This window comes from Cyprinodon variegatus, unplaced genomic scaffold, assembly GCF_000732505.1.
Source record: "Cyprinodon variegatus isolate N-32 unplaced genomic scaffold, C_variegatus-1.0 Scaffold1249, whole genome shotgun sequence".
NCBI lineage: Eukaryota > Metazoa > Chordata > Actinopteri > Cyprinodontiformes > Cyprinodontidae > Cyprinodon > Cyprinodon variegatus.
Genome location: NW_015151702.1, coordinates 141,036 through 167,431, shown reverse-complemented (window position 1 = coordinate 167,431; position 26,396 = coordinate 141,036). Strand labels below are relative to the sequence as shown.

At 38.8% G+C, this 26,396-nt stretch overlaps 1 protein-coding gene across 1 annotated transcript; it reads left to right on the top strand.

The window, feature by feature from the left end:
* Nucleotides 1-26,205, top strand: vwf (von Willebrand factor). Its single transcript, XM_015401684.1, has 53 exons — nucleotides 1-154; nucleotides 247-298; nucleotides 396-539; nucleotides 780-882; nucleotides 980-1,188; nucleotides 1,646-1,767; nucleotides 4,163-4,382; nucleotides 4,451-4,573; nucleotides 4,655-4,766; nucleotides 4,844-4,890; nucleotides 4,970-5,106; nucleotides 5,221-5,359; nucleotides 6,462-6,562; nucleotides 6,647-6,842; nucleotides 6,921-7,136; nucleotides 7,814-8,060; nucleotides 8,152-8,246; nucleotides 8,375-8,526; nucleotides 8,607-8,710; nucleotides 8,801-8,939; nucleotides 9,057-9,191; nucleotides 10,428-10,574; nucleotides 10,671-10,811; nucleotides 10,946-11,044; nucleotides 11,119-11,275; nucleotides 11,604-11,771; nucleotides 11,887-12,022; nucleotides 12,121-12,421; nucleotides 13,995-15,144; nucleotides 15,238-15,342; nucleotides 16,380-16,523; nucleotides 16,594-16,737; nucleotides 16,815-16,979; nucleotides 17,051-17,097; nucleotides 17,177-17,354; nucleotides 17,517-17,758; nucleotides 18,714-18,903; nucleotides 19,033-19,374; nucleotides 19,460-19,698; nucleotides 20,084-20,186; nucleotides 20,272-20,343; nucleotides 20,988-21,092; nucleotides 21,206-21,411; nucleotides 21,486-21,635; nucleotides 21,707-21,823; nucleotides 21,959-22,139; nucleotides 23,531-23,571; nucleotides 23,674-23,790; nucleotides 24,090-24,188; nucleotides 25,293-25,421; nucleotides 25,517-25,556; nucleotides 25,641-25,738; nucleotides 25,879-26,205. The coding sequence occupies exons 1-53, from the start codon at nucleotides 149-151 to the stop codon at nucleotides 26,062-26,064; spliced, it is 8,538 nt and encodes a 2,845-aa protein (XP_015257170.1). The 5' UTR covers nucleotides 1-148; the 3' UTR covers nucleotides 26,065-26,205.
* The last annotated feature ends 191 nt before the right edge of the window (nucleotides 26,206-26,396 follow it).

Genomic DNA, 26,396 nt, shown 5'->3' with positions numbered 1-26,396 from the left:
CGACCTCTGTTAAAATGCAGAACCTCTACTGAAGCCACGTATCTTTGCGCGGTCACCATTGTAGTTATTGATCATGACTATGTAAGATCTAAACTTGGGTTTTGTGTTTGTCCTGATATTCAGTTTTTTCTCTGTGGCATCTGGAGCGATGGAGGTAGGACCGACAAGGAGCTGTGTATGAATTTTCTCATTAATTAGAGAATAGCAATTTATGGTGAGAGTCAAAACTTTGTGTTCTTTTTTTAGGTGCAGGTTAAGAGATATCTGCAAGATATTTTTGTTTTTCTGCAGCTAACAGGTCAGTGTTTTCTGTAAACTCTTTCTTTCGATGATAAACCCTGCATCATATACTTCTCAGTATCTACTTTGCACCTATTTGTGTATTGTGTATCCAGCATGCGTGGCAGGAATGACTGGGAGATGTAGTCTTTTTGCACAACATCATATTCATACCTTTGATGGGGTTATATATGAGTTTCCTGGAGACTGCAGCTATCTTCTGGCAGGGGACTGCAACCATCAGTCTTTCACACTCCTAGGTGAGTCCCATAGAGAGGATTAATTCAAAAGACAAATAGCTATGTCTATAAATAAATAAATAATGTGTGTTCCAAATGTATAGCCTGCCTTACATATTGGTACCAAAAAGTATTTGATGTTGAATGTATCAAGAAAATGGCATTTTTTTTTTTTTTTTTTTGTTAGCAGGAAATCCTATTGCTGTTTTTATGAATATTTAGCCATATTACTGATGTAAAAAAATGGCTTTGAATCCACAGGTGACTTTCAAAATGGCAAAAGAACAGGAATCACATTGTTTCTGGGTGATGTCTTCGGGCTGCACCTGTCAATAGATGGGCAACTTTCTGAAGGAGGCAAAAGGTGCGAAAAAATCCAAAAGAAAAAAGATGCACAAAAATAATAAAGAAAGGCATTTCTAATGACGATCATCTATGTTCTTTTTATTCCCTTTTAATAGACTCTCTCTTCCGTATGCGTCTCATTCTGTGTTTGCGGGCTCAGAGCTTGGGTTTTTTAAGCTCTGGAGTGAAGAGTTTGGCTTCACTGTCACCATTGATAATGCTGCCAACATTGCCCTGACGCTGGGCAAACGCCATTCTAACCGCACCTGTGGCCTCTGTGGCAACTTCAATGCAGTTCCACATGATGAATACACAGCTCAGGAGGGTAGGTGAATTAGGAGATATACTCAGTAGATCCCACTATGAGATTCAGTTAATCCTACTTCATTTAAAAGTTTGGTTTTCTGAGAATTATAATTAGGGTTTTTCCTGAGTAAACCAAAAGCAGCAGTATTACCAGAAATAATGACAGGAAATGTCACTCTATTTGAAATATATGATACTTCTCTCTCGCTTTGAAATTAATTTACTGAAATGAGACAAATTTTAAAGCAATTTTCTGTCTAGCTGATAGTTTTAAAGCTGAACAAAGGAGAGTTCATTATAACTGGAATTTAGGAAACGATTTGAGTCACCAGCACTCAGCAACAGGAACAGCAGCCACTGAGTACAGGAAAAGATAACACAGTAAAAGCAAGCAAAGACAATTGTGGTATGGTGAGATTAAGGAGCAAATCTGTCATCTCTTATGTCCGTTCGTCTACATGTTTCTGTGCTTTCAGGCTTTCTAACAGAGGATAGTTATGATTTTGCAAACTCCTGGGCAATGAAGGGAGCTGACCAAGCCTGTCGACGGGTTTCTGATCCCACCCAATCCTGTAACAGCACAAAAGGGACAGCAGCGGTAACAGACAATCAGCACTCACATCAACATTTTTAAGAATGTCATCAAGCTGATCTGATTATAAATATTAATTTATATGAACCCTAATAGAAAGGGTTCATGTGAGATCTGACAACATCTGAACTTCACCAATTGTCTCCTTCAATTTGCTAAATAAATTACTCTATTGCAAAATTTTCCATGTGTGTATCACAAGTAACTTTAAAGTTAAACTATAGTACAATGACAGACTAACAATGTTAAGAAAATATAATAAAATTGTTAGGGATTTTAGTGAGTTGGAAATCTCAATTATTTCAATCAAAAAGTAAAACATCTTGAGAATTCAAGAGTATGCACCACTTCCTGTTATATCTGTTCTTTCAGATTTTTATTTTACAGTGTTTTTTTTTGAATATAGTTATTAACCGTCAAATTAAAAATTTGAATTATGGCACTTTATTTCCTTTTTTTTTTATATGCTGACACAAAGTTGTGTGTTAATGTAAAGCAAAAGGAAAATGGTTATGATTCTCTATTTTTCCAGTAAATGAAAATGTGGGGAGCATGTGTTAAAACCCAGAGGTGTCAAAAGTAGTTTTATTACTCACGGAGAAGTATAAACCTACAGTTTAAAAAACTTCTAAAGAAGTAAGAATATCAATCTTTTTACTCAAGTAAAAACAAACTGGTGCAAGTTCCAGTTTTAAAACTACTTAAAGTATAAAAGTAAAAGTAATACAGGAAAAACAATGTTGAGAAAAGAAGCTTTAAACCTTACATTGCACTAACCTATTAAAGAATACTTTTTTCTACAATTCTGGATGATAACTTCCTCATACTTAATTTTATTTGTTTTTATAACTAATTGCAATAATGTGAAATTTTACTTTGCATCAGCTTGAAAAGCTATTTATTTTGCTATGAGGGGAAGAACAAGTTGGCGTCTAACCACAAAAAAATTTATTGTCAAGAGGAAACAAATTATTTTGATGGTTTTTATTTATTTTTATTTATTAACAAGACATAACAAAAAATGGCTTAAATGAAACAAAACTAAGGAGTCTATTTTTTTAAATGTAAGGAGTGGAAAGTAGATATTATTGCAAGAAAGTTTAAGGAGTAGAATTAAAAAGTTGTCTAAAAAATAATTACTCCAGTAAAGCATAGCCAAAATATCTTCTTAAGTAAAGTAAGGAAGTATTTTTACTTTGTTACTTGCCACCTCTGTTAAAAACGCCCGTGTATGTTCTTTCCATTGGAGCATTCAGAACACTCAAAGCATGGTAGTGGCAGCCTTATCCTGTCGGGATATGTTTCTTCAGCAGAGCAGGGAAGCTGGTCAGGAGCAGAGGGAAGAAAGGAATGATTAAAGACAGAACATCATGGAAAAAAGCTCCTTGAAAAGTTTATAATAGTCATAGTTTCTCCTAATCATTCAATCAGCATTTTTTAGATCAAAACATATTCATACTTTAAAATGACCCTCGTCTAAATCCATTTAGGACTGTATGGCAGGACCTGAACTTATTATTTACATACCTTCACCATTCAATCTGTCTGACTGAATTATTTTTGCAAAGTTAAAGAAAATATCAAAATGTAGTCTCTTGATTAAAATCTGTTGGAGACAAAAGCCAAAGCAATTACAAAAAAAAAATAAATAAATGAAAAATTAAAAAATTGCTCTGAAATTTGGCTTCAAATTGTAATACATAAGTTGTATGAGTGAAAATGCACACCACACATTTTGTGTTTCAAACTATTTAATACCGTAATTTACCTTCCCTTGAAAATTCTACAATACCTTGGGTTGGTCTGAATCCAAATAAGACACTAGAAGTTTGAAATAACTGTGACAAAATATTCGGATAATAAGATTTATGTCAATAATTTTAAACAAGTCGAGATAAGAATAAATTCACCTAGAAAAGCTTTCTCCAGTTATTATTTCAACTAATTATGTTTCCATTGCTTTCAAATCGTATATTTTAAAAGTTGGAAAATATGGAAATAGAAATTTTACTGTTTCTCTCAAATTGCCGTTTATAAAATAAACAGGTGTAACATCAATACCCCTAATTATTTACCAACCCTAGCTTGTGAAAAACAAAAAAATATATAAAAAAATAAATAAATAAATACTGATTAAATTGATTATTTTAGTATCTATAAGGGTTATTGTGTGATAGTTGTTTTAACCTTTGACAAAATAATTTTTTTCTCAATTTAAAGTTGTTAAAAACTAGAAAGTTAATGGTTCAGACCTTTTTTAAAATGTATGCTTTCATTAACATTTTTCTTTTTAATATTTTTAATTTTCAATCCAAACAACATCTTTTTTTGTATATTTGGATAAAATAAAGTGTTGCCTTTTTATTAATGACCAACTGAATGTTCATGTCTGATTCTGCAGATTTTGTCCACTTGCAGTGTACTGCAGAGCTCTAGCGTGTTCCTCCATTGCTCCCACCTGGTGTCTCCCGATGCTTTCCTGTCGCTGTGTCAGGCGGAGGCCTGCCACTGTGAACAGAAAAATGCAGAAGACTGCTCCTGTCCTTTTCTGCTGGAGTATGCTCGCACATGCCATGCTCACGGGATTCTTCTGCATGGCTGGATGGAGGAGGCCCAGTGTTGTAAGTTTGTTCAATCTGAAAAGGCATTAAAAAAGGTTGTGAGGTAAAATGTTCAATGTGTCTTGCAGTTCCCAAGTGCCCGATAGGCATGCAGTATAGTGAATGCACCAAGTCTTGCTCCACCACCTGCCATAGTCTCAACATACAGGAGGTCTGTAAGGAGGAATGTGTGGATGGTTGTACATGCCCTAGTAAGCTCTCACACACTAAATATAACTCTGCCCTGTGTTGTAGTGTTGCCAGCTTTAACATGACATGTGCATGTGTTTCAGCTGGAAAGGTTTTGGATGGAAATCGCTGTGTGGAGGTATCTCAGTGTTCCTGCGCACACATGGGACGACATTTCCCTCCAGGATCTACCATCTCTCAAGACTGTAACACATGGTAAATCATAGAATAAGTCAATTCATAAACAGTAATCCCATTGAGCTGACTCACCAATATTTTATCTGCTATTAAAGTGTTTGCCGCCATGGGTCCTGGGAATGTACCAACGAAGAATGCCCTGGTGAGCACCACATTAATGCATTTTGTTAATGCCCTGTCCAGCTGATTGCAGGTGTTACATCCTCTTTGATTTTGTGTAGGTGAATGCCTAGTTGTTGGACAGTCTCACTTCAAGACTTTTGACAACAAATATTTCACCTTTACTGGCCACTGTCAGTATCTCCTGGCAAAGGACTGTACAAATAATGAGTTTTCAGTCATAATTGAGAATGTGCAGGTAAATCATGTTTTTACGCCTATTTCATGATATTTTTGCCCCCCTGTAACATTTTCTTGATTAAAAAATTTATTGAATGGTTAAGAAGCCTTTTTTGGTTGTTTCTTGTCCTAGTGTGCAGATGATCAGGATGCTGTGTGCACACGCTCAGTGACACTCAGTCTGCCCTCTCTGGAGGACATGACAGTAAAACTCAAGCATGGAGGAATCATCTCTGTCAACAGTATGGACATCCAAACCCCAATGAATCATGGTGTGTATTTTCGGCATATGGAAGTAGAGCCAAATTTCAAGTCAAATTAAACTGTACAATGTTTTTTTTTTTCCAACACTCCAGAGTTTCATATTATTAAACAAATATCAGTCAGTACCACCTGAATAAATATTGTTTTTACATTGCTGTTTTTTTTTTTTTTCAAAAGAAAAACACTCTCAATCTAAACTGGCACCATAAAAGAAAGTCTATACCTACTGAACTAGATAACATGCTGTGGTGGAAACACTGCCATCAAACTCTTCTAAAACCGAATGTATCTTTTATATCATTAAGGAGGAATTGCGACCTCTGTCTGTTTTTAATGTTAAGATGTATTTTCGTAAATGTGTTCTTCTTTGTTGGAACCCTTTTGAAGATATTTCCCTAATACTTTGTCAGTCAGGGTCTGGTTAAATGACTGTCTGATTCTACAGGTTAGGACATATTCCAATTCCTATTGGGATTTTAAAATTGAATCCATTCTTTTGGATAAATGTGGTTCAATTCACACTTACACACTGTGCAAATTCCAAACAAGATGCATACTCAAGGTACTTTACAGACACAATTCAGTTGAATCATAAAGTCTGACTGGTTAAATATTTTCCAATAAACAAACCCAGCTGAGTCATCGAGTCATTGACTTTGCAGGACATTCTCCTTCTGGATGAGTATGTGGCAACAGTAGAAACTCTCTTGCATTGTCATCGACTCCAAAGCAATCCGTCATACTGAGCATGCATGCAGTGACAGGAAGACACCTCCAGCAGAACCAGGCTAAGTGTGAGCAGCCTTCTGCTGAGGCCAACTGTGGGTGCAAAGAGACATAAAAAAAAGGCATAGAATGAAAATGTTCTTATGCATGCTCATATATATATATATATATATATATATATATATATATATATATATATATATATATATATACTGTATGTAAAAGCTTTTTTGACAGTTGTAGGTTGTTTCATGTTATATTTATAACTTATTAGCCAAGAACAATGGTCCAGTTATGCAGGGATTTTCTCACCGTGGAACCGTTAATTGAAATATCTTTCAATTCAAAAGATGTCTACATTATTTCTTAATGAATCCCTTTCAGGCCACCTGCATATTACGAGATCAGTTCAGTCTTCTGTTCGAGTGAAGTTCAGTGATGACCTCCGTCTGGACTGGGACGGTCGGGGTCGTGTTCTTCTGAAGGTTTGAATACGAATGTTTTTGGTGCTAATACTGATGCAGAGTACTAAGCAACCGGTGGTACTAAACGTTGAATGCCTTTTCCAGCTAGGACCACGATGGGCTGGACAGACCTGTGGTCTCTGCGGGAACTACAATGGGAACCATGGTGATGATTTCTTGTCTGGTTCTGGGCTGGTTGAAGCAAGTCCTCAGGCTTTTGGGCAGGCATGGAGGATCAATGGAGACTGTGAATCTACTCACAAGTATGACCCTGATCCATGTGCAACAAACCCAAAAAGAGGTATCGTCTGCACACCCATTGAATTGCAATCTGTTAAAAATAATAAATGTCAACATTATCTTTATCTGGCTCTTTCAGTGCGTTTTGCAGAAGAGGCGTGTGCAGTGATCATGTCAGACATGTTCAGCCCATGCCATTTTTTGGTGAATCCTGCTCCATTCCAGAGGTTTTGCCGGTATGATGTATGCGCCTGTGAAGACAGTGAGCAGTGCCTCTGCTCTGCTCTGTCTGCTTATGCAGCTACCTGCTCTGCAAGAGGAGTTCTGCTCAACTGGAGATCCCCTTCACTCTGTGGTACCTTTCATTTTGAACTCAGTTACATCTTTATATTGAAACATGACCAAGATACACATTTAATTTAATGTTTACAATGAACAGTCATTGTGGGCTGTGCCTACATTTTTAAACCCAAAGTTTAACTTTGAAATTTTTTTGTCATGAAAATTAAACGATGCTTTTCATAAGTCAGTTACTGTTCTTGAATTATTAAAAGTCAAACACCCCGCAAAATATCGTAGTGTATTTGACCACTTATTTTATTTGCATAAATGTAATTTTCTATGAGCAAATACTACTGCTAAGATGCATCTTATCACTGATGTACAATCCTTTACTTTGCTGTAACGAAAAGCTGTGTGTTTTATCTAAGGCTAAAACAGTTTTCAGATCTATGACAGAGAGACAAAATAAAATGAACTGATTCTGTACATCAAAAAAGAAGTAAAAGCATATTGAACATTCAAAATTGCTCAGACTACCTGAACTTCAGTTCAGATCTTTACATACAAGAAATAGATATTTTAACAAAGACCATCTGTCTGTATTTGCATATAGCCCTGGACAATTGTTACATCAACCAACAAAAAACAAAAAAATAAGTATGGTATTTTCACAGTTAAAGCTACTGTGTGTAAGAAATATAAATGAAATGAAAATATATGTAAAATTCTAATCTGATATGATGTTCTCAGAGATGGAGTGCCCTGTAGGCCAGGTGTATGAAGCCTGTGGGAGTGCATGTGAGCGAACGTGCCGCTCCCTCTCTGGTGCTGAGTCTGGCTGTGAGGGGGAGAGGGTGTGTGAGGAGGGCTGTTTCTGTACGGCTGGAAAATACTTGAGCACCTCTGGAGAGTGTGTGACTGCTGACATGTGCCCCTGCTTGCACGATGGACAGCTGTACCAGCCTAGTGATGTCTATGCAGATCACAACAGCATTTGGTATGTGACTCCAACCTCAAATGCAGACAATTGATAGGATTCAAGGGTAAATTGCATTATTGTCATGGGCCTTTATTTTTTGTCCTTGTAGCTCCTGTGAGAATGGAGCTATGCGTTGCAGCTCCACAGAGATGACATCATTTCTTTCTGACTTCTTCTATGATGATGACGTGGTGCCATCCAGAGGTATAATCCTCAAGTCTTTCTGTTTTTTTTTCCTTCTTTAGACTCACAATTTTTTTCCCTTCTCAAGTTTATACAACTGTGCAAGATCCCTTAATTATCCAGACAAATCTACAAAATCTTCTTTGCAGTGCGGCGGTCAGCCCAGTGCTATCCTCCACTAGTTGATGCGAAGTGTAATTCAGGTGAAAGGGGGCTAGAGTGTGCCAGAACTTGCCAGAATCTGGACCTGCCATGCGTCAGTCTTTCCTGCATCCCTGGCTGCCTATGTCCACAAGGCACAGTAAGTGGTGTCTTTGCTTTATTGTTGTTAAACACCCAAAAGAAATGAAGCATTGAGATCGATTGGTGAATTGATTTCAGGTACGCCACCGCAGAGATTGCATCCCACCAGAGCAGTGTCCCTGTTACCATAACAACAGACCGTACGCACCAGGACGGAGCATCACCGTTGACTGCAACACATGGTAAATAGTATATATAATGTATAGTTTACATACAAGGTACATAGAAAAGGCTAAATCAGGGTTTTCTTGACATGTGTCTTTATTTTGCAGCGTGTGTGAAAACCGGAAGTGGCGCTGCACACAAAAGCTGTGCGATGGGGTATGCCGCACTGTGGGGGAGGGGCATTACATCACCTTTGATGGCCTCAAGTACTCCTTCCCCGGCCTATGCCAATATGTCCTGGTCCAGGTAGAAAATAAACACATCTACAGAGAGTCTCAGTCCAGATTGCAGAATAAAATGGCCCTGAGTAAATATATATATTGATAATTTGCCTTTGTATTTCTCTACTATTCCATTTGAAAGGATATGTGTAACGCAGAAGGAGGTTCCTTCAGAGTGCTGGTGGAGAATGAAGCATGTGGAATTGTAGGACATCGATGTGCGAAAACCGTCAAAATCTTCTACCAGGGTGGCCTGATTGTAATGCAGGATGGAAAGGTAACACACAAGCGTACGAGCAAAACCAGGTGTCCTCACGTGTGTAATGCTTTTTTTGAGGTGTATCTGTAACCCTAAAAATGGGAAATTAAATGTGTTTTAAATAATTCTTCAGTTAATTCTTTCTTGAAATATGAATCAAATCAAATATAATTTAATTTTTTTGTTGTAAGCTGAAGTTTATATCTTACACAGTGCCTTCTAAAAGTATTCAGACTCGATAAGCCTTTCACATTTTATTGCATCACATCCACTCCCTTTAATGTCCCATATTTAAGATCAAATATGATAGAGCCAAAAGTGGCTGGTTATAAATTTTCCAGGAAATTATTCACAATTTTCAATGTTTTTTTGTTTTTTTTTTTTGTTGTTAAACATGTGAAAATCTGAAAGGTGTTGGGTCTATTCCCATTAAGGACTAGAATTTATTTACTCCAATAGCACAAGTAGGACTTGCTGAGGAGTAAATTCCCCCTTTGATTTAGTTGTGTTAGACCTGGCTTGCATCTAAAACGTATAGGAAACCACCCTCTTGAACTGCAGTTTGACACTTCTAAACTAAGCCACCTTCAATAGCCCAGGGTAGTTGTTTATATTTACTTGGAAAAGACACGGAGCATGATTTTACCACCATTTCTGTCTGTGCAGATGGTGTGTTCAGGTTGATGTGTCTTCTAGTCACATATTGTGTTTGGCTTGTAAGCCTAAAATGATCCATTTTGGTTTAATTATACCAGTGCTCCTTCTTATGGCATTATTTAAGATATTTCTGGCTTTGTGCCCCTCTTCCATAAAGGCAGACATTAGGGAGTGCACCAAGAAATAGTTGCCACATGAGCTGTTGAAATTACCTCCAGCGATAAGTCTACTGTAGTCTCTTGGATGCCGCTCTGATCGATGGTCTCCTTCCATGTCCTGTACCATATATTCCTTTTTATTTTCATGACACAGTCATGTGTCATTGTATGTTAGTCTATCATAACACATCTCTTTATGACAAATATGTTTTTAAAGTCAGAAATGTCTAAAGGCTACAAACACTTTTGTAAGGCTTTGCACATCCAGTCACACAAACCTTGCAGTGTTTAAAACCATATGCTTTCTTATAATTTGGGTTACATTTTATTACATTTATTATATAATTTCGTTATATTCCAATTGACTCTAACCCTTTGAGTTGATCCAGGCCAAAATGCTTCAGATATGACCTCTGATCATCCTTTATGTTCCGTCCAGGTGAAGATGAAGAGGCCTGTGCTGCAGAATTCCCAGGTGGAGATAGTCAGATCTGGTCAATTTTACACAGTTATGTTGGGCAACCACATCTCCCTCAGCTGGGACAGAGGAACTCGGCTCCTTGTTCATATCTCAGCCTCCTACAGGGTACTGCTTTAGTCTAAATCCAGTTAAAACATTTTATTACACTTATATGTATGTAAATAATGTTTTCTTTTGTCATGGTTTCTTTATGATGTAAAGGATCGTGTTTGCGGTCTGTGTGGGAACTTTGATGGGAATGTCAACAATGATATGATGAGCAGCAACAACAAGCTAGAGGTGGACGCCTCACACTTTGGCAACTCCTGGAAGGTCATCCCCAGCTGTGCTGATGTAACCGAGGTTGTGGTCTTAAACTCACATGCACACTATATTTTGCTCCCAACCATGTTGGATTGCAAAACTCCAAAACTTAGACCACAAACAAACTAAGCAAGACACGCTGCTGATGTCTGCCTTTTCTTTTGGTTGCCCAGATACTAGCTCCTTGTAGTGACAACACTGCAAAGTTGGTTACAGTGGAGCAGTCATGTCGTGTGATAACTGGTCCCCTCTTCAAAGAATGCAACAGCCAGGTTCGTAAAACTGATAGCTCCAAAGTTTTCCATTAAATAAATTTCCCTCTAAGGTTTTATTTTCTTGTTTCCAGGTGGATGCAGAACCGTATGTAGATATGTGTGTGGAGGCTGCATGCTCATGCTCATCTGTGGGGGACTGCGCATGTTTCTGTGATGTCATTGCAGCTTATGCACAGGCTTGCTCAGAGAAGGGAGTCTCTGTCATGTGGAGATCCAATGATCTTTGTCGTAAGTGATAAAGCTGAACTAATGTGTATCTTCAATTTTTCAGAATCAATACGTGTCAAGAGATTTTAAAAAGCTGAGAAAAAAACAACTCAGAAAACTCAACGTGTTGCTCTGTTGTCTTTCTCTTTTCTTTGTTCTGTATGCTTTTTCTTTCTTCTGCATTTTATCTCAGTTGTCTACATTAACACAACTCTTCAGTACAATTTACAGGTTTTGTTCTTCTGATGATTACTCAATTTAAATGGAAAAAGATATTAAAGTTAGCATTAATCCTGTATTTAATGATTCGACTAAATTTGAGTTTTGTTTGTTTTTCATTAACTCCTAGCTATGAGCTGTGAGGAACTTAACCCTAAGATCCAAGGTACAGGGGAGGAGTTGTGCCAGTGGAGATATAACACCTGTGGACCTGCATGTCCCATCACCTGTCAACACCCAGACCGCCTCCACTGTTCACTGACATGTGTGGAAGGCTGTCATGCTTACTGCCCTCCAGGTGCCAAGACATGACATACAGTTGTTAAATAATGAATCAATTTATGCTGAACTTAATGCATTTTCAAATAAATGTAAACATAGTTTTAATAGCAATTTATACTTGATGTGTTTAGGTCAACTTCTGGATGAGGTGGATATGCGATGCGTGGATCCTTCTCAGTGTCAGGTGTGTATCCACGAGGGCCAGAGGATATCTCATGGGAACAAGGTCATCCTGAACCGTGATGACCTCACCAACTGCAAGATATGGTAATGCTCAAAATACACAGGTGTTATGGAATATTTTTCTTATATTTAATTGAAATGTGTAACTAGGTTTAAACTAAATGCCTTTTTTCTTACAAAAGCCACTGTGAGAACAACAATCTCAGCTGTGAAGATTGCGGCATGTTGTCCACTCCCACACCGACACCGAGTTACAGCACCTTCACCACATTGCCTTTCACCACCTTGATGCCCGAGGGCACTTGTGATCGGGCAATGGATCTGGCTTTCTTATTGGATGGTTCACAAGCACTGAGTGAAGATGAATATAAGGCCACTAAGGAGTTCATACTTGGAGTGATTGAACGTTTCCGCATGGGCTCGGCTCACACTAGAGCCACAGTGTTGCTTTACCACTCTGGAGTTAAAACATATGACCTGCAGGTACTGTAGTAGATACTAACCATGTGTAGCCTGAATAGCTCAATGTCTATGGTCCTTAGGCATAAAAAAATCTAATTATTACCAAAAAAAGATTTCTGGTGTGATGTAATTTGGGGGATTTGAGCAACTTTATTAGAAGCTACTAAAGAGGGGGAAACAAAGAATAATTTGAAGAGCACGATGTAGCAGAAATAAAATAAAATTCTAAATAGCAAAAATGGGAACTAAAGCAGAGGAGTGCTAAAATATCTGAAATCAAAGCAGAATACACCAATGAACTAGCAGTATAATAAGCACAATGGAAGAAAATATCGCAGAAATAGCATACTTGTTACAGATATTGACAGATTTAACTGGGTAAAAGATGAACTCGTAATCAAAACATGGAAAACTGTCAAAAGACGGTAGTGTTCAAATTAGTTTAACTTCTACCACTAAAAACTTATTTTTTGCAAACTAATACAGATGCATCTAAATTACTTAAGATAATAGGAAAGATTTTATTCATCAGGAGTTTTGAACAGATGCAGATGTATTGTACTTCAAGCATGTTTTTCTGTCAATGTTTAAGGCTTAAAGCTGATAAAAAAAACCAAATTAGACTAAGATGTCAGTTTGAATTTTACATCGGACAAATTAAAAGTGATTGATAGAATAGCAATGTTATGTAATGGCCTATGTAACCATAAAGAAGACTGCTAGACCGCAGTCCCTGCTATTGAAGCTGTTTGTTCAGAGGGCTGTATGTAAACACATAATTGAGAACAAATGGGCTATAGCTGTTGCTTCACTCTTAAATCACAGACATCAGAAGCATCTAATCTTAACTAGAAAGAAATGACGGGACTGTTGCATAGTGGTCCAGAGTCATATTTTCATATTTAGGGAAGTTAATAGTTTTTATCTGAAATGCAACGGACTAATGTCTGGATGCAGAGTGGAGTAACAAAGCCCAATATTCAGGCCCTGTGAGATGTTTCTGTAGTCAGTAATATTTTTAAAGTCATTTCATTTGCTGGTGTTGGTCAGGTGTGCTTTCATAAACCACCTTCAGGACATTTTAGAGCACTTTGGGCTTCCTATGCTGACAAACTTTAAGGGAAGTCTGGTTTTATTCCTGCACATACTTCTAAAAGTTGAGATCACTATCAAAGTAAATTAAGCTTTTTTTAAATACTTTAGCAGGAAACAGGCAGATTTCCTCCATGCTATGCCGCATAGAAATTTGGAAATTAATGCAAAAGTAACCCCATCCATGAGTGAGGGCTTGTACTTTAAAATGCATTAACATAGATACTTAGAATAATATTTCAGGTATAGGATCCTATAGGATTTGTAGTAAATGAAAAGAAATAATGTTAGAAATCACTTTGTCTTCTGTATTATGAAATAAAATTTCCTTTGGGATTAATAAATTCTTTTTGAAAGAAATATTTTTGAATATAAAGAGCTCACCTGTTGAATGCTTATATAGTTTTCCTAATTAATTGAAAGGCATCTTGAATATATTCCACAATTAAGCTGATCTCTTGACTCTATCTGTCTTGTTTCTTGGGCTTTTTATTACCTGCAGGTTCAGAAATGGCTCTTTAAGAAGACTGTGCGGGAGCTTCATTACACAGGGGGAGATGCAGCCTTCTTGGATGAAGCTGTCAAATATCTAGCCATCAATATCTATGATAAGAACAAGCGTGAGCATGCTGGTCGTGTAGCTATTATCCTGACTGCCAGTGGTAACCCTCGCCCTGTTCGTGCCATCGTAAAGATGCTCCGTAAAAAGGCCATCACCACCTTGACAGTAGCGCTTGGTCCTGGTGTCAACATGGGGCAGATCAATGACATCACCAAGGCCAACCCAGATAATAGGGCGTATGTGCTGAGCAGTACAGGTGAGCTGCCTGACCGTCTGTTGGAGGTAACAGATTACCTTTGCACCTTAGGACTGGAGCCTGAGGGGCCAAAACCAAAGCCTACACCGGGTAAAACCCGAAAGGCCTCACCCACCACCTCCCCAAGTGGGCATACAACTCCCACAAAGCATCTACCTGGCACTCCTGCCTCCACTGCACCCTCTGGCCTTTCTTCCATCACCACAATACCATCATACCAACCTCCAGCCACAGACGTGACTTTTATCCTCGAAGGCTCTGATGATGTTGGGGAGGCTAACTTTAACAAGTCACTTATCTTCCTGGAGGAAGTCGTCTCTCAACTGACAGAAAAGGAAGAGCTTATCCGCATCACTGTGATCCAGTATTCTGTAACATTCACTGTGGAGATCAGTCGCTGGGAGCTGAGGCAGCAGAGAGAACACCTACGGCAGCGACTGCGAGAGATCCGTTGGAGAGGGGGAAGCAAGACAAACACCGGAGCGGCTGTTGCCATGACTCTTCAGGAAATGGCAACAGTCCATCCTGTTCATGGCCCTGCCCCTCCTCAGCTCGTCTTTCTTGTGACTGAAAATCCCCCTACTGATACAGTGACACGCCCACCAACAACAAGCAGTCAAACACGCGTGTATCCAATAGGTGTTGGACCAAAGGTGCATGAAACAGACTTGGTACCGTTTAGCCACCCTCAGCATCCGATGATGGTGGAGGACTACAACCATCTGACATCACTGGTCCAACGCGTGGTCAACATCACAAGGACCACAGTCATGCCCCGCTCTCCTACGCTGCCACCCCTCATCTTCCCAACTCACCCAACTCTCCCACTCTCAGGTAGTTTTTGGCTTCATAAACTGACCAGCTGTTAATTATCTTTGAAGAATGAGTCCATAGCATATACTAATATTAAGATCTATCATTACACAGTGCCATGCAAGAAGCCTGTTGATGTGATGTTCCTGCTAAAGGCCGGAGACCAGTTTGAGGACATGAAGACATTTGTAAAAACTTTCATTGGCAATGCTGACATAGGTAGGTGTAACACATCTGTTTTATGTACCCTGGTAACTGTTTTCTTTATTATTATCAAAGCTTGTCTTAGAAACATTTAGTACACCTAAGTGTAATTTAGAGACAACAACTTATCTGTAAAGAAACTAGAGTACCCAGAGAGAACCCACGCAAGCACAGGGAGAACATGCAAACGCTATTGCTGAAAGACACTAGGTCGGAAATCCAATTCAGGACCATTTTGCCACAAGTTGTTCCCCTGTGCAGCACGGATTTCCAAACAGCATAAAATTGTAGCTTTGTTAACAGATATGGGATTGGCAGCTTAGTGGTCAGGGCATAGCGCTTGGATCCCAGAGGTTCTAAGTTCAAGCCTAACTCCCATGGACTGATACTCTGGCTCTCTGAGCAAAGACCCTTAAACCCCACATTGTTCCCCAGGCGTTGCCCAATGGCAGCCCACTGCTCCCGAAAGGTATGGGTTAAATGCAGAGAGTGAATTTCGTTTCTTTGTACTTGCGACAGTGTAATGACAATTAAGTTGAATACTATTCTTCTATTCTAGATATGTAAATACTCAATTTACTTTTTTAACTGTGTTCTTCAATATGTATAATTTCTCAGTCAGATTTAAATAAAGCTTAAGCACAGGATTTGATTTTTTTTTAAACATACAGTGCTAATATATTATATTGCTAATAATAAATATTTATATATTTTTTTATATTATTTGTATTACAGTTGTTGGACTTATATAATATTTGATTTGTGATAATAATATGATTAACAAAAATATTATTATTATCATAATATTATTATCAATAATTAAAACTTTAAAATTAAAATAGGGATTATAAAGATATGGGTATCTTAACTAACATTACAGTAGGGTTTTTCTGAATCTAAATCCTAATTTCTCCTGCTTTTTTTTTTTAATCACGACTGAGTATTTTCAAGTTTTTCCTGAAAGTTTTTACTCTCAAGACAAATTGCACTGCACCTGAGCCAAAATAAAAGTGTAGTTATGTAAATATTGAATTTTTCTTTCATATACACAGGGCCAAGTGGCACTCAGGTGGGCTTGATTCAGTTTGGAGCCACTAACACAGCTGAGTTGTTGTGGAACAAACATCAAAGCAAGTCAGACCTCCTAATGCTGGTGGAAGACATCCCAAACAGATCCCCTTCAGCCCCTGCTTTAGGTAGTAAACAGTTACCCAACCTGCACACAGACCATGCTGGATGTTCACTTACCATTTATTTTATCCTCAGGTTCCGCCGTAAAGTTTGCTGTGCAGACATCCATCTCATCTGTCAGTGGTGGTAGAGTGGGTGTCCCCAAAGTTATTGTAATGGTGGTGACAGAAAAATCCACGGATGATGTTAGAAAGGCAGCCAATGAGGCCCTGGCAGCAGGTAAATGGGTTACTATCAAAAACTGTTCAAATGCTTTGACCTGACAGTGTCTGACTGCTAAAGGTATGTTCTCTTAGGTGTGTCAGTGTTCCCTATTGGCGTTGGATCGAACTATGACAGCAATGAGCTTAGGGTTCTCGGTCACTACGGCAACCAAGACAATACTCTTCATCTAAACAACATGGACCAGCTACGGATGTTTTTAAATCTGGACAACAGCTACACAGAGAGAATCTGCAGAGGTACCTACTGAACAGGTCCCCATAGAATACTAAATATCGACGGAAATAAAAGTATGTGCTTTTTTTTTAAGCGGGTCCACCAGGAGTGTGTGTAGATGACAACGGAAATGAGAGAAAGGTTTGCAATATTGCTGCATTTAAAAACCAAATGTAATTTACTTGAAATAGTTGCTATAATTCATGATGTGTTTTTCCAGCCTGGTGAATCGTGGCTGATGGACGATGGTTGCCACTCCCTCTTGTGCCACCCCAGTGGAGCAGTGACCGTTCAGAATCACAAAATCAGCTGTGAAAGACTAGATCCACCAGCATGTAAAAACAGCATGCCCCCTGTCAGAGTGGAGGAGACCTGTGGCTGCCGCTGGGAATGTCCTTGTATGTGTAGTAATTAAGTTTAGCTGTGACAATTAGCCTCTCTTTATTAAATCAAGGACAACAGTTCCAACCTGCAAATAATTATTTAATTAGATCAATCATCCCAGAACATTAATGAGCCATGTATCTGACTCCTGGCTTTTTGCCTTGTGTTCATGACAGGCATGTGTATGGGCAGCTCCACCAACCATGTGGTGCGGTTTGATGGGGTGGCTCTAAAGCTGGATGGAGAGGGACTGTGTTCCTACACACTTCTCACAGTCAGTAAAGGCGACGGAAAAGGCTCAGAGGTCAAACTTCACACTGGACCTTGTCAAGACTCAACGAAATACAGCCAGATCTGCATGAAAGCCATGGAGGTGACCCATGGATCATACACACTGCTGCTGAAGGAAGACGTTACGGTAATCTCTATAAGTGGTTGAAATAGATAGTTACAGCTGGATGCAATTTTTTTTTTAATTTTTCTAATATCAAAACAACAGACTTTGATTAGTTTTATATAGATTGAAATGTATCAAAAAAAGAGTAATAAAGAAATCTAAATCATGTATATAGTATGGAAAAAGATACATCCCTTTAGCTCTGTCTATTTTTTATTTTGTAAAACATTCTAAGGATAACTGTCCCTGCTGATTGAAATAACAAAATGTCTCCTGTAATAAAATTGAGATTTCTGGAACACCTGCCAGTAGTCGTCCCATAAACAGATCCTTTCACATGTGCTGTAGATGTCTGCACCTAATTCAGAGTTACCATGCCTTTTGACTATTTCTTTAATTGATGCTCCACTTTCCCAGTCTGGCTAGATAAAAATGTCTCATAAATTTCACAGAGAATTTTCAAAGCCAGAGAAATTGTTTTAACTCTATTATAGATCTGAACTTCTGTTATGTTCCTTGTTCTTCTGAGGCCCTTACAGGAAAACTATATACAGAATAATTTACACACTTTTTGACTAACATAAGTTTCTTTCCACTTTAACTTAAATGTTAACTTAAACTTTAACTTAAACTTAAATCCCTTTAAAGAGAACTCAACTCAGTGTTCTACTGCATTTTGCACCATATTTATTTATTTATTTTGCCCTGCTCTGATCCTTCCATATCAATGCCTTTTGCACCATGTCTTTAAACTGGTTTTCCTTTTCCCTTACACATTTTACATTTTGATCTCTGCTGCGCTCTATAAATGGAAATGTTAATTTCACTGCTAAGTTGCTCATTCACTGTTGGAAAGCTGTATGCATCATAATTTTGTTTAGTATACACTCTCTGTATACAAAATGACAATAAAGTTTGTCTAAGTCTAAAGTTCGCCCTATTTACAATAGTTCTAATTTTCCCTTTCCCCAAACAGGCTATGATCGATCGAGAAGAACTCTCCTTGCCTTGGAGACATGCAGGCCTGGAAGTGGTGCGCTATGGAGGAGTGATGCTGCAGCTGAAATCAGATCATGGCTACGTTTTGACTTTTACCCCTCAGAGCAATGAGTTTACCATCACGTTTCTCAGCTCGGAAACCGGCCGGCAAACTGCTGGACTCTGTGGTAACAGAACAGGAGAGCCATTTGCTCACAGCTTTATGCTAATAATTGGCAGTGAAAACTTTCTCTACCTGTCCCTTTTTGCTTTAGCCGTTTTTCTGTTGAGCTGTGTTCTCTATACCTTTCTCATAGGTGCATGTGGGGAGGCAAAGGTTAATGTCCTGTCTTTGCGTAACGGCAACACAACCACCAACCAGCCGGCCTTCATCTCAGACTGGACTGTTGCTGCAGATGGTGGTGTGTGTTTGCCCAAACGGAAGGCAGTATGCGTGTCTGGAGTGGCGATGGGATGTCAGGCCTTACGCTCTGAGGTGTTTGAAAAATGCCACGCCTTAATTGCTGTTCAGGTTTTCCTCATTAAGTGTGAAGAGCAAGCCTGTGATGAGTCAGATGTGTGTGAGATAATATCGGCATATGCACGCCTCTGTAGACAAAGCGGTGTGTGTGTCGATTGGAGGAGCCCCCATCTTTGCCGTAAGTCTCCTTGCACATCCTTGAGTTTATTGCAAACCTCTTAACTCCTGCAGCGTGCCCCTAACTGTCTCCTTCTGTGGTGCAGCACTGCATTGTTCAGATTCTATGGAGTATGATGCATGTCGGACTGGCTGCGTGGAGGACTGTGGCAGCCTACAGGCATTGCCAGGTGACTGGTCAGTTACTGGCGGCAACGAGTCATCATGTATGGAGACGCCCACTGAAGGCTGTTTCTGCGCTGGAGGGACAGTTTTGCATCATGGAAAATGTGTCCCCCCAGAATCATGTGGACAGTGTGTGGATCATCAAGGGCACACATACGCGGTGAGAAATGCAGCAAGAGTGTCATAAAAAGAAATCCCTTAAAGAATACAATATTATAAATATTGTAGAGCTACACTTTGCCAAGGATTCATACATAGGTTTGGAAAAAACAACATTGCCCAGTTGGATGGAGACACTGTCTTTCTTCCCTAAAGCTCTAAGGAGAGAGGTGGGGAAATGTAAAAAAAGATGGCTGACAAAAATGTTGATTTCTAGTTAATGCCATATCCACAAAGTATAAGTATATATTATTGTAAGAGTATATTTAACTAATATTTTGCAGCCCTAGATAGTGGGGTAGTGTTGCAATAGATGTGTGATCCTACTGCCCTCTGGTGGCTATTACTGAGTGGAAAGGAAACAGTGTTTCCCTCTATTTGAACAGCATATGCAGAGTTGGGTGCCAGATGACAACCCATGCTTGATTTGCATGTGTTTGGACCAGCAACGGATCAACTGCACTGCCAGACCATGCAACGACATAAGAGGTTTTTAATCTACTTTAGCTTTACTTGCTTTTCCAGCCATAAAACCACTGTCAGCTTTTAGATTTTGTTTATTGGATGTTTTTAGCTCCAGTGTGTGGAGCCTGTGAAATCCTGCAGGAGAGGAAGGACTCAAAGTGCTGCCCAGAATACGAGTGCGGTAGGTGTAAAAATATTTATGTTTCTAAAAATATTACTGAAATGTTATTTTTCTGGGATGTAATGTTACCGAACTAGAGATGAAGAACAGACTTCTATCTTGAGGACAGAAATTGATTCCTTAAACATCCCAGTCTACTTGATTTAAAATGTGTGAGGTGTTTAAAGAGTTAAAAGGATTTTGAAGATAATTAATTAATGCTTAATGATGAATTAATTATGAAAGGAAAAACTCCATAAATAGCTCTGGCTTCTCTTTACAGTTGTACCAAAAGATAATAAATGATTAAACACTGCAAAAACTGTCTAAAAATTTGTAACATTTTCTTTCAAAAAGTGTATTACCATTAACTGAGTAGATTAATAAGATGATCTGCCAATAGAATAAGAGTTTTAACTTATTTTTAGAAAAAATATATATATATTTTGCAATGTATCAGCTTGGTTTGAATAATAAAGTTTGAAAATAAGTAAAATAAACAACAAGATTCATACACAGTCTGTAATTGTACAGATTTTGGAGTATTTACCATGTCTTGCTAAGAAGGAAAGAGAAGATTTATGATCCCTGATTTATTTTTCTTACATGATCTTTCTTTCCTTGATGTCTTCACTGCTTACTCTCCCTTTCACCTGTAACCTTAGTGTGCGATCTGGTGAGCTGTAATCTGCCAGAGGTCCCTCGCTGTGAGGATGGTCAAACTTTGGTGCTGAGAAACCCTGGTGAATGCCAGCCTGTTCACGACTGCGGTAGGCTCACGGTCTCCCTTGCAGGATACACCCCAGCATAACAAATATGATGCTTTTTTTTTTTTTTTTTTTTTCCTATTTTCTCTGTATGTAAATTGTTTTTATTGTCCCAGTGTGCAAAAAGGAAGAGTGTCCAGAACAAGCTCCCCATAAATGTCCAGCCCATCGCCAGCTGTCTGTCAAAAAGACCACATGCTGTGATTCCTTTGAATGTACATGTAACTGCCAGAACTCCACCCACACCTGTCCCACCGGCTTTGTCACATCATCCTTTACCAATGACTGCGGCTGCACAGAAATCCTCTGCCAACCTGATAAGGTAAGCCTTCTAATTGCAGCATTTCTGCATATTTTAGTGGATTCATTTTCTGTTTAACCAACGTGTATCTCCAGGTGTGTGTGGTTGGTGGAGTGGTTCACCCCGTGGGCAGTGAGTGGGAGGACCGATGCGAGAAGTGTCGATGCACAGAGATGCAGGACAGAGACACCTTGCTTCATGTTGCTCAGTGCAGCCCGCCAGTCTGCAATCGCAGCTGTCCTTTGGTGAGGCATCATTAAATGTAAAAATATGCAGTCAATGCCATTTTTCTCACATATCCTTTGAATAATTGCAGGGCTCGTCATACACTCAAAGAAAAGGGAATTGCTGTGGAGAATGTAAACCAACTAGCTGTTTAGTGACTGAGGGAGATATGAGAGGGGATGCAGTCATTGGAGGAAAGCTCAGACAGGTATATTAACAAACTATTTTTTATTTGTTTGTTTTTTCAACTTTGCTTCTGTGTTTAAGCCCCACAAAAATACAACAAAGTAATACACATTTGTATTAGATTTTGTTGAGTCACTTTGTCCATCTTTGTGTTTAGGTAGGGGAAAGGTGGCTGTCTGTACATAATAAATGTGTGGAACATGAGTGTAAGAAAGTGAATGAGGAGGTGTTCATCTCTACGACAAATGTCAGCTGTGACAGCATGGAGACTCCAAACTGCCCACTGGGAAGTGAGCTTCGCTGTGACACTCAGGACTGCTGCCCCCGCTGTCACTGTGGTAAACACATACTCACATACAGTTGACACATGCTGGGGTACAAACAGGAAAATATCAGCAGGAAAACATAACTTGACACTAATCAGTCCATAAAAGGTGCATCAAGCTCATGTATTGTTGTAAACAAGAATTTCATGAGGTCTGAAAAAGGCTAAAAACTCCTTAAGGTCTCATGTTTCATCTTAGGTTTTAAAGTAGTTCCCGTTAAAATGCCAAAACTGCTTTTGCAAACCTTGGCAGCTACATTGGCCACCAAGAAATTATGATAACTGGCAATGAGTCTGTTGCTTTACTTTGGTGACACATTGTTGCCCACTCTTCTTTGGAGTGTTATTTAAATTTAACACACTGGATGAGGCTCAAATCTTAAACCAACTGTTTAAAGTCTTTTCACAGCCTTTTAACAGGATTTAAGTCCAGACTTTGACAAAGACACTATCAAGCCTTTTATTTTTTGTTTTTGAGCCATTGAAAGATAGACGTGCTGTTGTACTTTTTATCATTTTCCTGAATCATACCACAAAAATGCTTTAGCTAACAATCCTGATTCATAACCTGACATCTCCTTAGGATTTTTTAAGAAAAACCTGATTTTATGGCTCTAACAAATATTCCAAAGTATCTAGCTCCCACAGTAACCAATAAACCCCAGACCATCAGACAAACATGTTTGACTGACTGTAATGTCCTTGTTTTTTGAATCATGTTAGTTGTAGACTGGATATAAAATAATGTTTACCTTAGTATTGTCAAGATATTTCTCCCATAATTGGTAAATGCAAATCTGATTTTTTGTTTTGTTTTGTTTTCTCAATGGGCATGGTTTTTGGCCTTACATCTCTTCTATAGCAGCAGTTTTTATCTAGACTCTATCTTATCAACTAAACAGACCTCAGCTGATGCAAATGAAGCCTGTAGTGCTTTATCACCCTCTAGAAAGGTCATTGATGCACTCTAGGAGTGATTTTGGTGGGCGTGTTAATCATTGTTTACTGTTTTCTTCATTTTGCATGATGACCCTCCATTCACTTTGTGGTACTTTGGAAGTTTGACATTTCTACAGCGATGGATTTTCTTATTGGATCTTTAAAATCATTTTATAGGAGCATAATGTGTTGCTTTTTAAATAATTTCAGCCCAGCCAGTAGTGTGATTTGCAGACACTGTATTACAATATTGCATATTACCCGATTAAATTGTAGTTGCACAAAGTGTCCAGCAGATGTCTCTGTTTTATCGCTGAGATCTTTATGACGCTTGTCCTGATTTGACCCATTAAATGGCTTTTAAAGGCCAAGCCAGGTAACTCAGATTTCTTGCAAGATCAGAGAGTTTGAAAGATCATTAAATCAATTGAAATGAAAAAAATATTTGATCTCTTCTCTCCACAGCGCCGATGGATGTCTGTGTTCTCAATCACACTGTAATAGGGGTACGTCATCCAAAAAGTAGCACTGAGCTCAGCACACCAATAAAATGTGGATATTGCTTTCTTTTATCTGGTTTTAGATACTGTATTTGTGTGTTTATGCAGGCAGGTGAGAGAATGATGGTGGATGTGTGCACGCACTGTGAGTGCACAGTGCAGGACGGAGCAGTGAAGAAATACAAACTATCCTGCAAGAGAACTACCTGTCCATCATGCCCCAGGGTAACTTGTTACATCATCATTTTCCATCTTGACCAGCACTCTTTCCCGTCCTCTCTATAACTTATTAATAAACTCAAAGCACCAATGCTTTTAGAATAGGAGCTCTTAGGCTCTGACATTTCCTCTCTGCTCATCATCAAACAGAGGCCGTCCTCAAAATGGTTATGCTTCACTCAGATGATGTTCCTTAATCAGAAAATGATTTAGAAATCTTTCATTTTAAACATTCACCATATTTGCCCTGTGATGTCTCTCTATGTACCTGCTAACAATTAAAAATCCCCATTATATTTTGCAAGGGATACACAACGCAGAAGGATGGAGACAGTTGCTGCGGTCGCTGTGTTGCTACTGCCTGCTTCACCGAGCAGCCAGATGGGAAACTCACCAGTGTGCAAGTAGGTACCATACAGAGAAGAAGGTGGTGTCTGTCATGAACAGTATACAATAAAAAAAGACCATTTTGAATACAATTCCATGTGTTGTACATGCATTTCCTTCTTTTGCACATTTTAAACTGAGGGCATTTTTCTCATGTCTTTGTCACACCTTTATGATTTTCTAACTCATAGCTCTTGCTCTCTCCTGGATCCTGTGTTGGACATGTTTCTCCACCATAAAGCAATGTGCTCATTATGGAAATTATTGCAATATTAGATGTTTTCTTTATTATTAAATTAAAGGTTGATCATTGGGATTTCTGCTGCATGAATTTGTTGATGAGGACCTTTATGCCTCTTGGTCTTTTTCCTGCTTTAATGCAATGAAATGAAATAGGACAGAAAAGAAGATAAAGGATTCCTCTCAAATTGGATCACATGGTTCACAGTCTAAAACATACAAATTTAAAACAGCCAAGCTTTGTTGAAATCTGATTCTAAACATAAAATTGGTTCTAATCTGCTGTTTCAGGACCAAAACAATTTTTAGTAATTGGTAGATCCCATGAATTCTGCCCTCTGGTAGAAAAATCCTTAAAGTGGATATCTGGCCATCAGATCTTAGGTTAATTTATGTTTCTGTGCCATGCAACAGGACAATGTATTGATCCAAAGCACACAGAGGGTTTCAAAGTGTCTTAGTCAAAGTCTAGAATTATGTCTGATTGAGATTTTGTTGCATTTCTAAATAGGCCACTCGTGTTTGAAAAAGCTCTGATGTAGGTGAAGTAAAACAAGTTTGGGCAGGCTCTGCCCCAAATATAGGAAATCATCATACACATACAACAACTTTTTAATTACTGGGAATTTTCTTTTATTTGATAATAAACCTGAAACGACTGAGTCAGCTATAAAATAAGTATAGAACCAAGGAATATGTTTGAGGACGAATACTTTTCTATTGCACCCTAACTCCTCCGGCTAACCTCCTTGCTTCCAGCTCCTCGTTCAAAAGAATGTTTAGAAGGAAAGTAATCGGGGTACTGAGAAGATAGGAAACAAATAGGCTTATGACAGCAAAATCAAAACAATTATGCTGTGATTATGTGATCTACTCATCAGGTCAACTCAACTGTTGAGGATGGCTGCTACGTCTATACTTGTGGTGTGAACAGCCGAGGGGATCTTGTCTTGGAGACCAAAGTTACCACCTGCCCTCCTTTTAACCATCAAGCCTGCATAGCTAAAGGGGTACAACCTCGTTTGCTAAATTAGAAAAATAACTCCTGATTTCTCAACATAAAATTATATTTAGCTCTTTTTTTCTTGTGTGTTATCTTTAACAGGGCAAAGTCAGTCAGATTGGAAAAACCTGCTGTGAAACTTGTAAGTGATTCCTTTTCGAGACTGAATGGTAATGAAAAGAAATGTTAACAATTATAATAACTTTTAAAAATTGCATGTGTACAGGTACTGAGCCAGAGTGCCGCAGGACAGCAGGAACGCTCGACTACGTCAAAGTGGATGACTGCCAATCAGAGCAGCCGATTGAGCTGTACTACTGTGAGGTGAGACAGCAGAGACAGATTTAACATTCTGCCCTTGGTTTGGCCTTTAATGTTACATTTTCTCTTCACCATCCCACCTGCTCAGTCTGCCTGGTGATGCTTATGCATGTACCCTGTTTATCTGTCTGTCTGTCTTTCAGGGCAAATGTCGCAGCAAATCTATGTACTCCCTGCAGAGCGCTGCTGTTGAGCAGGAGTGTGTGTGTTGCTCTGCCATGAAGACTGAACCACTCAGCGTGCCAATCCTGTGTGCCAATGGCACACGCAGCCACCACACCGTCATGTCTGTAGCTGCATGTGACTGTGTGTCCAAGCACTGCAACTAAAAGAGAAAACAAATGTTCTAAATGTAGATGCTTTGTGTGTAATTGAACAAAATGTAGCCATCCAGCCTCACAAATACCAATAAAACAAACCATACAGTTTCTACTATTTGTTGGTACTTGTTTTGGACACTCTTTATGCAAATATGTTTAATAAAGTTGATATTGAGTGTTTTTAAATGTTTAAATAGCCTTATCCAGCCAGCTACTGTCTATTCCTGTTTCCATTTGAATTTCATGACCAGATTTTGGACAGGTCAGTCTGTCACAAGACAGCACAGGGGCATACAGGAAAAATAGCTGCATCACATCTAAGGACATTTTAGAGTAGCTGC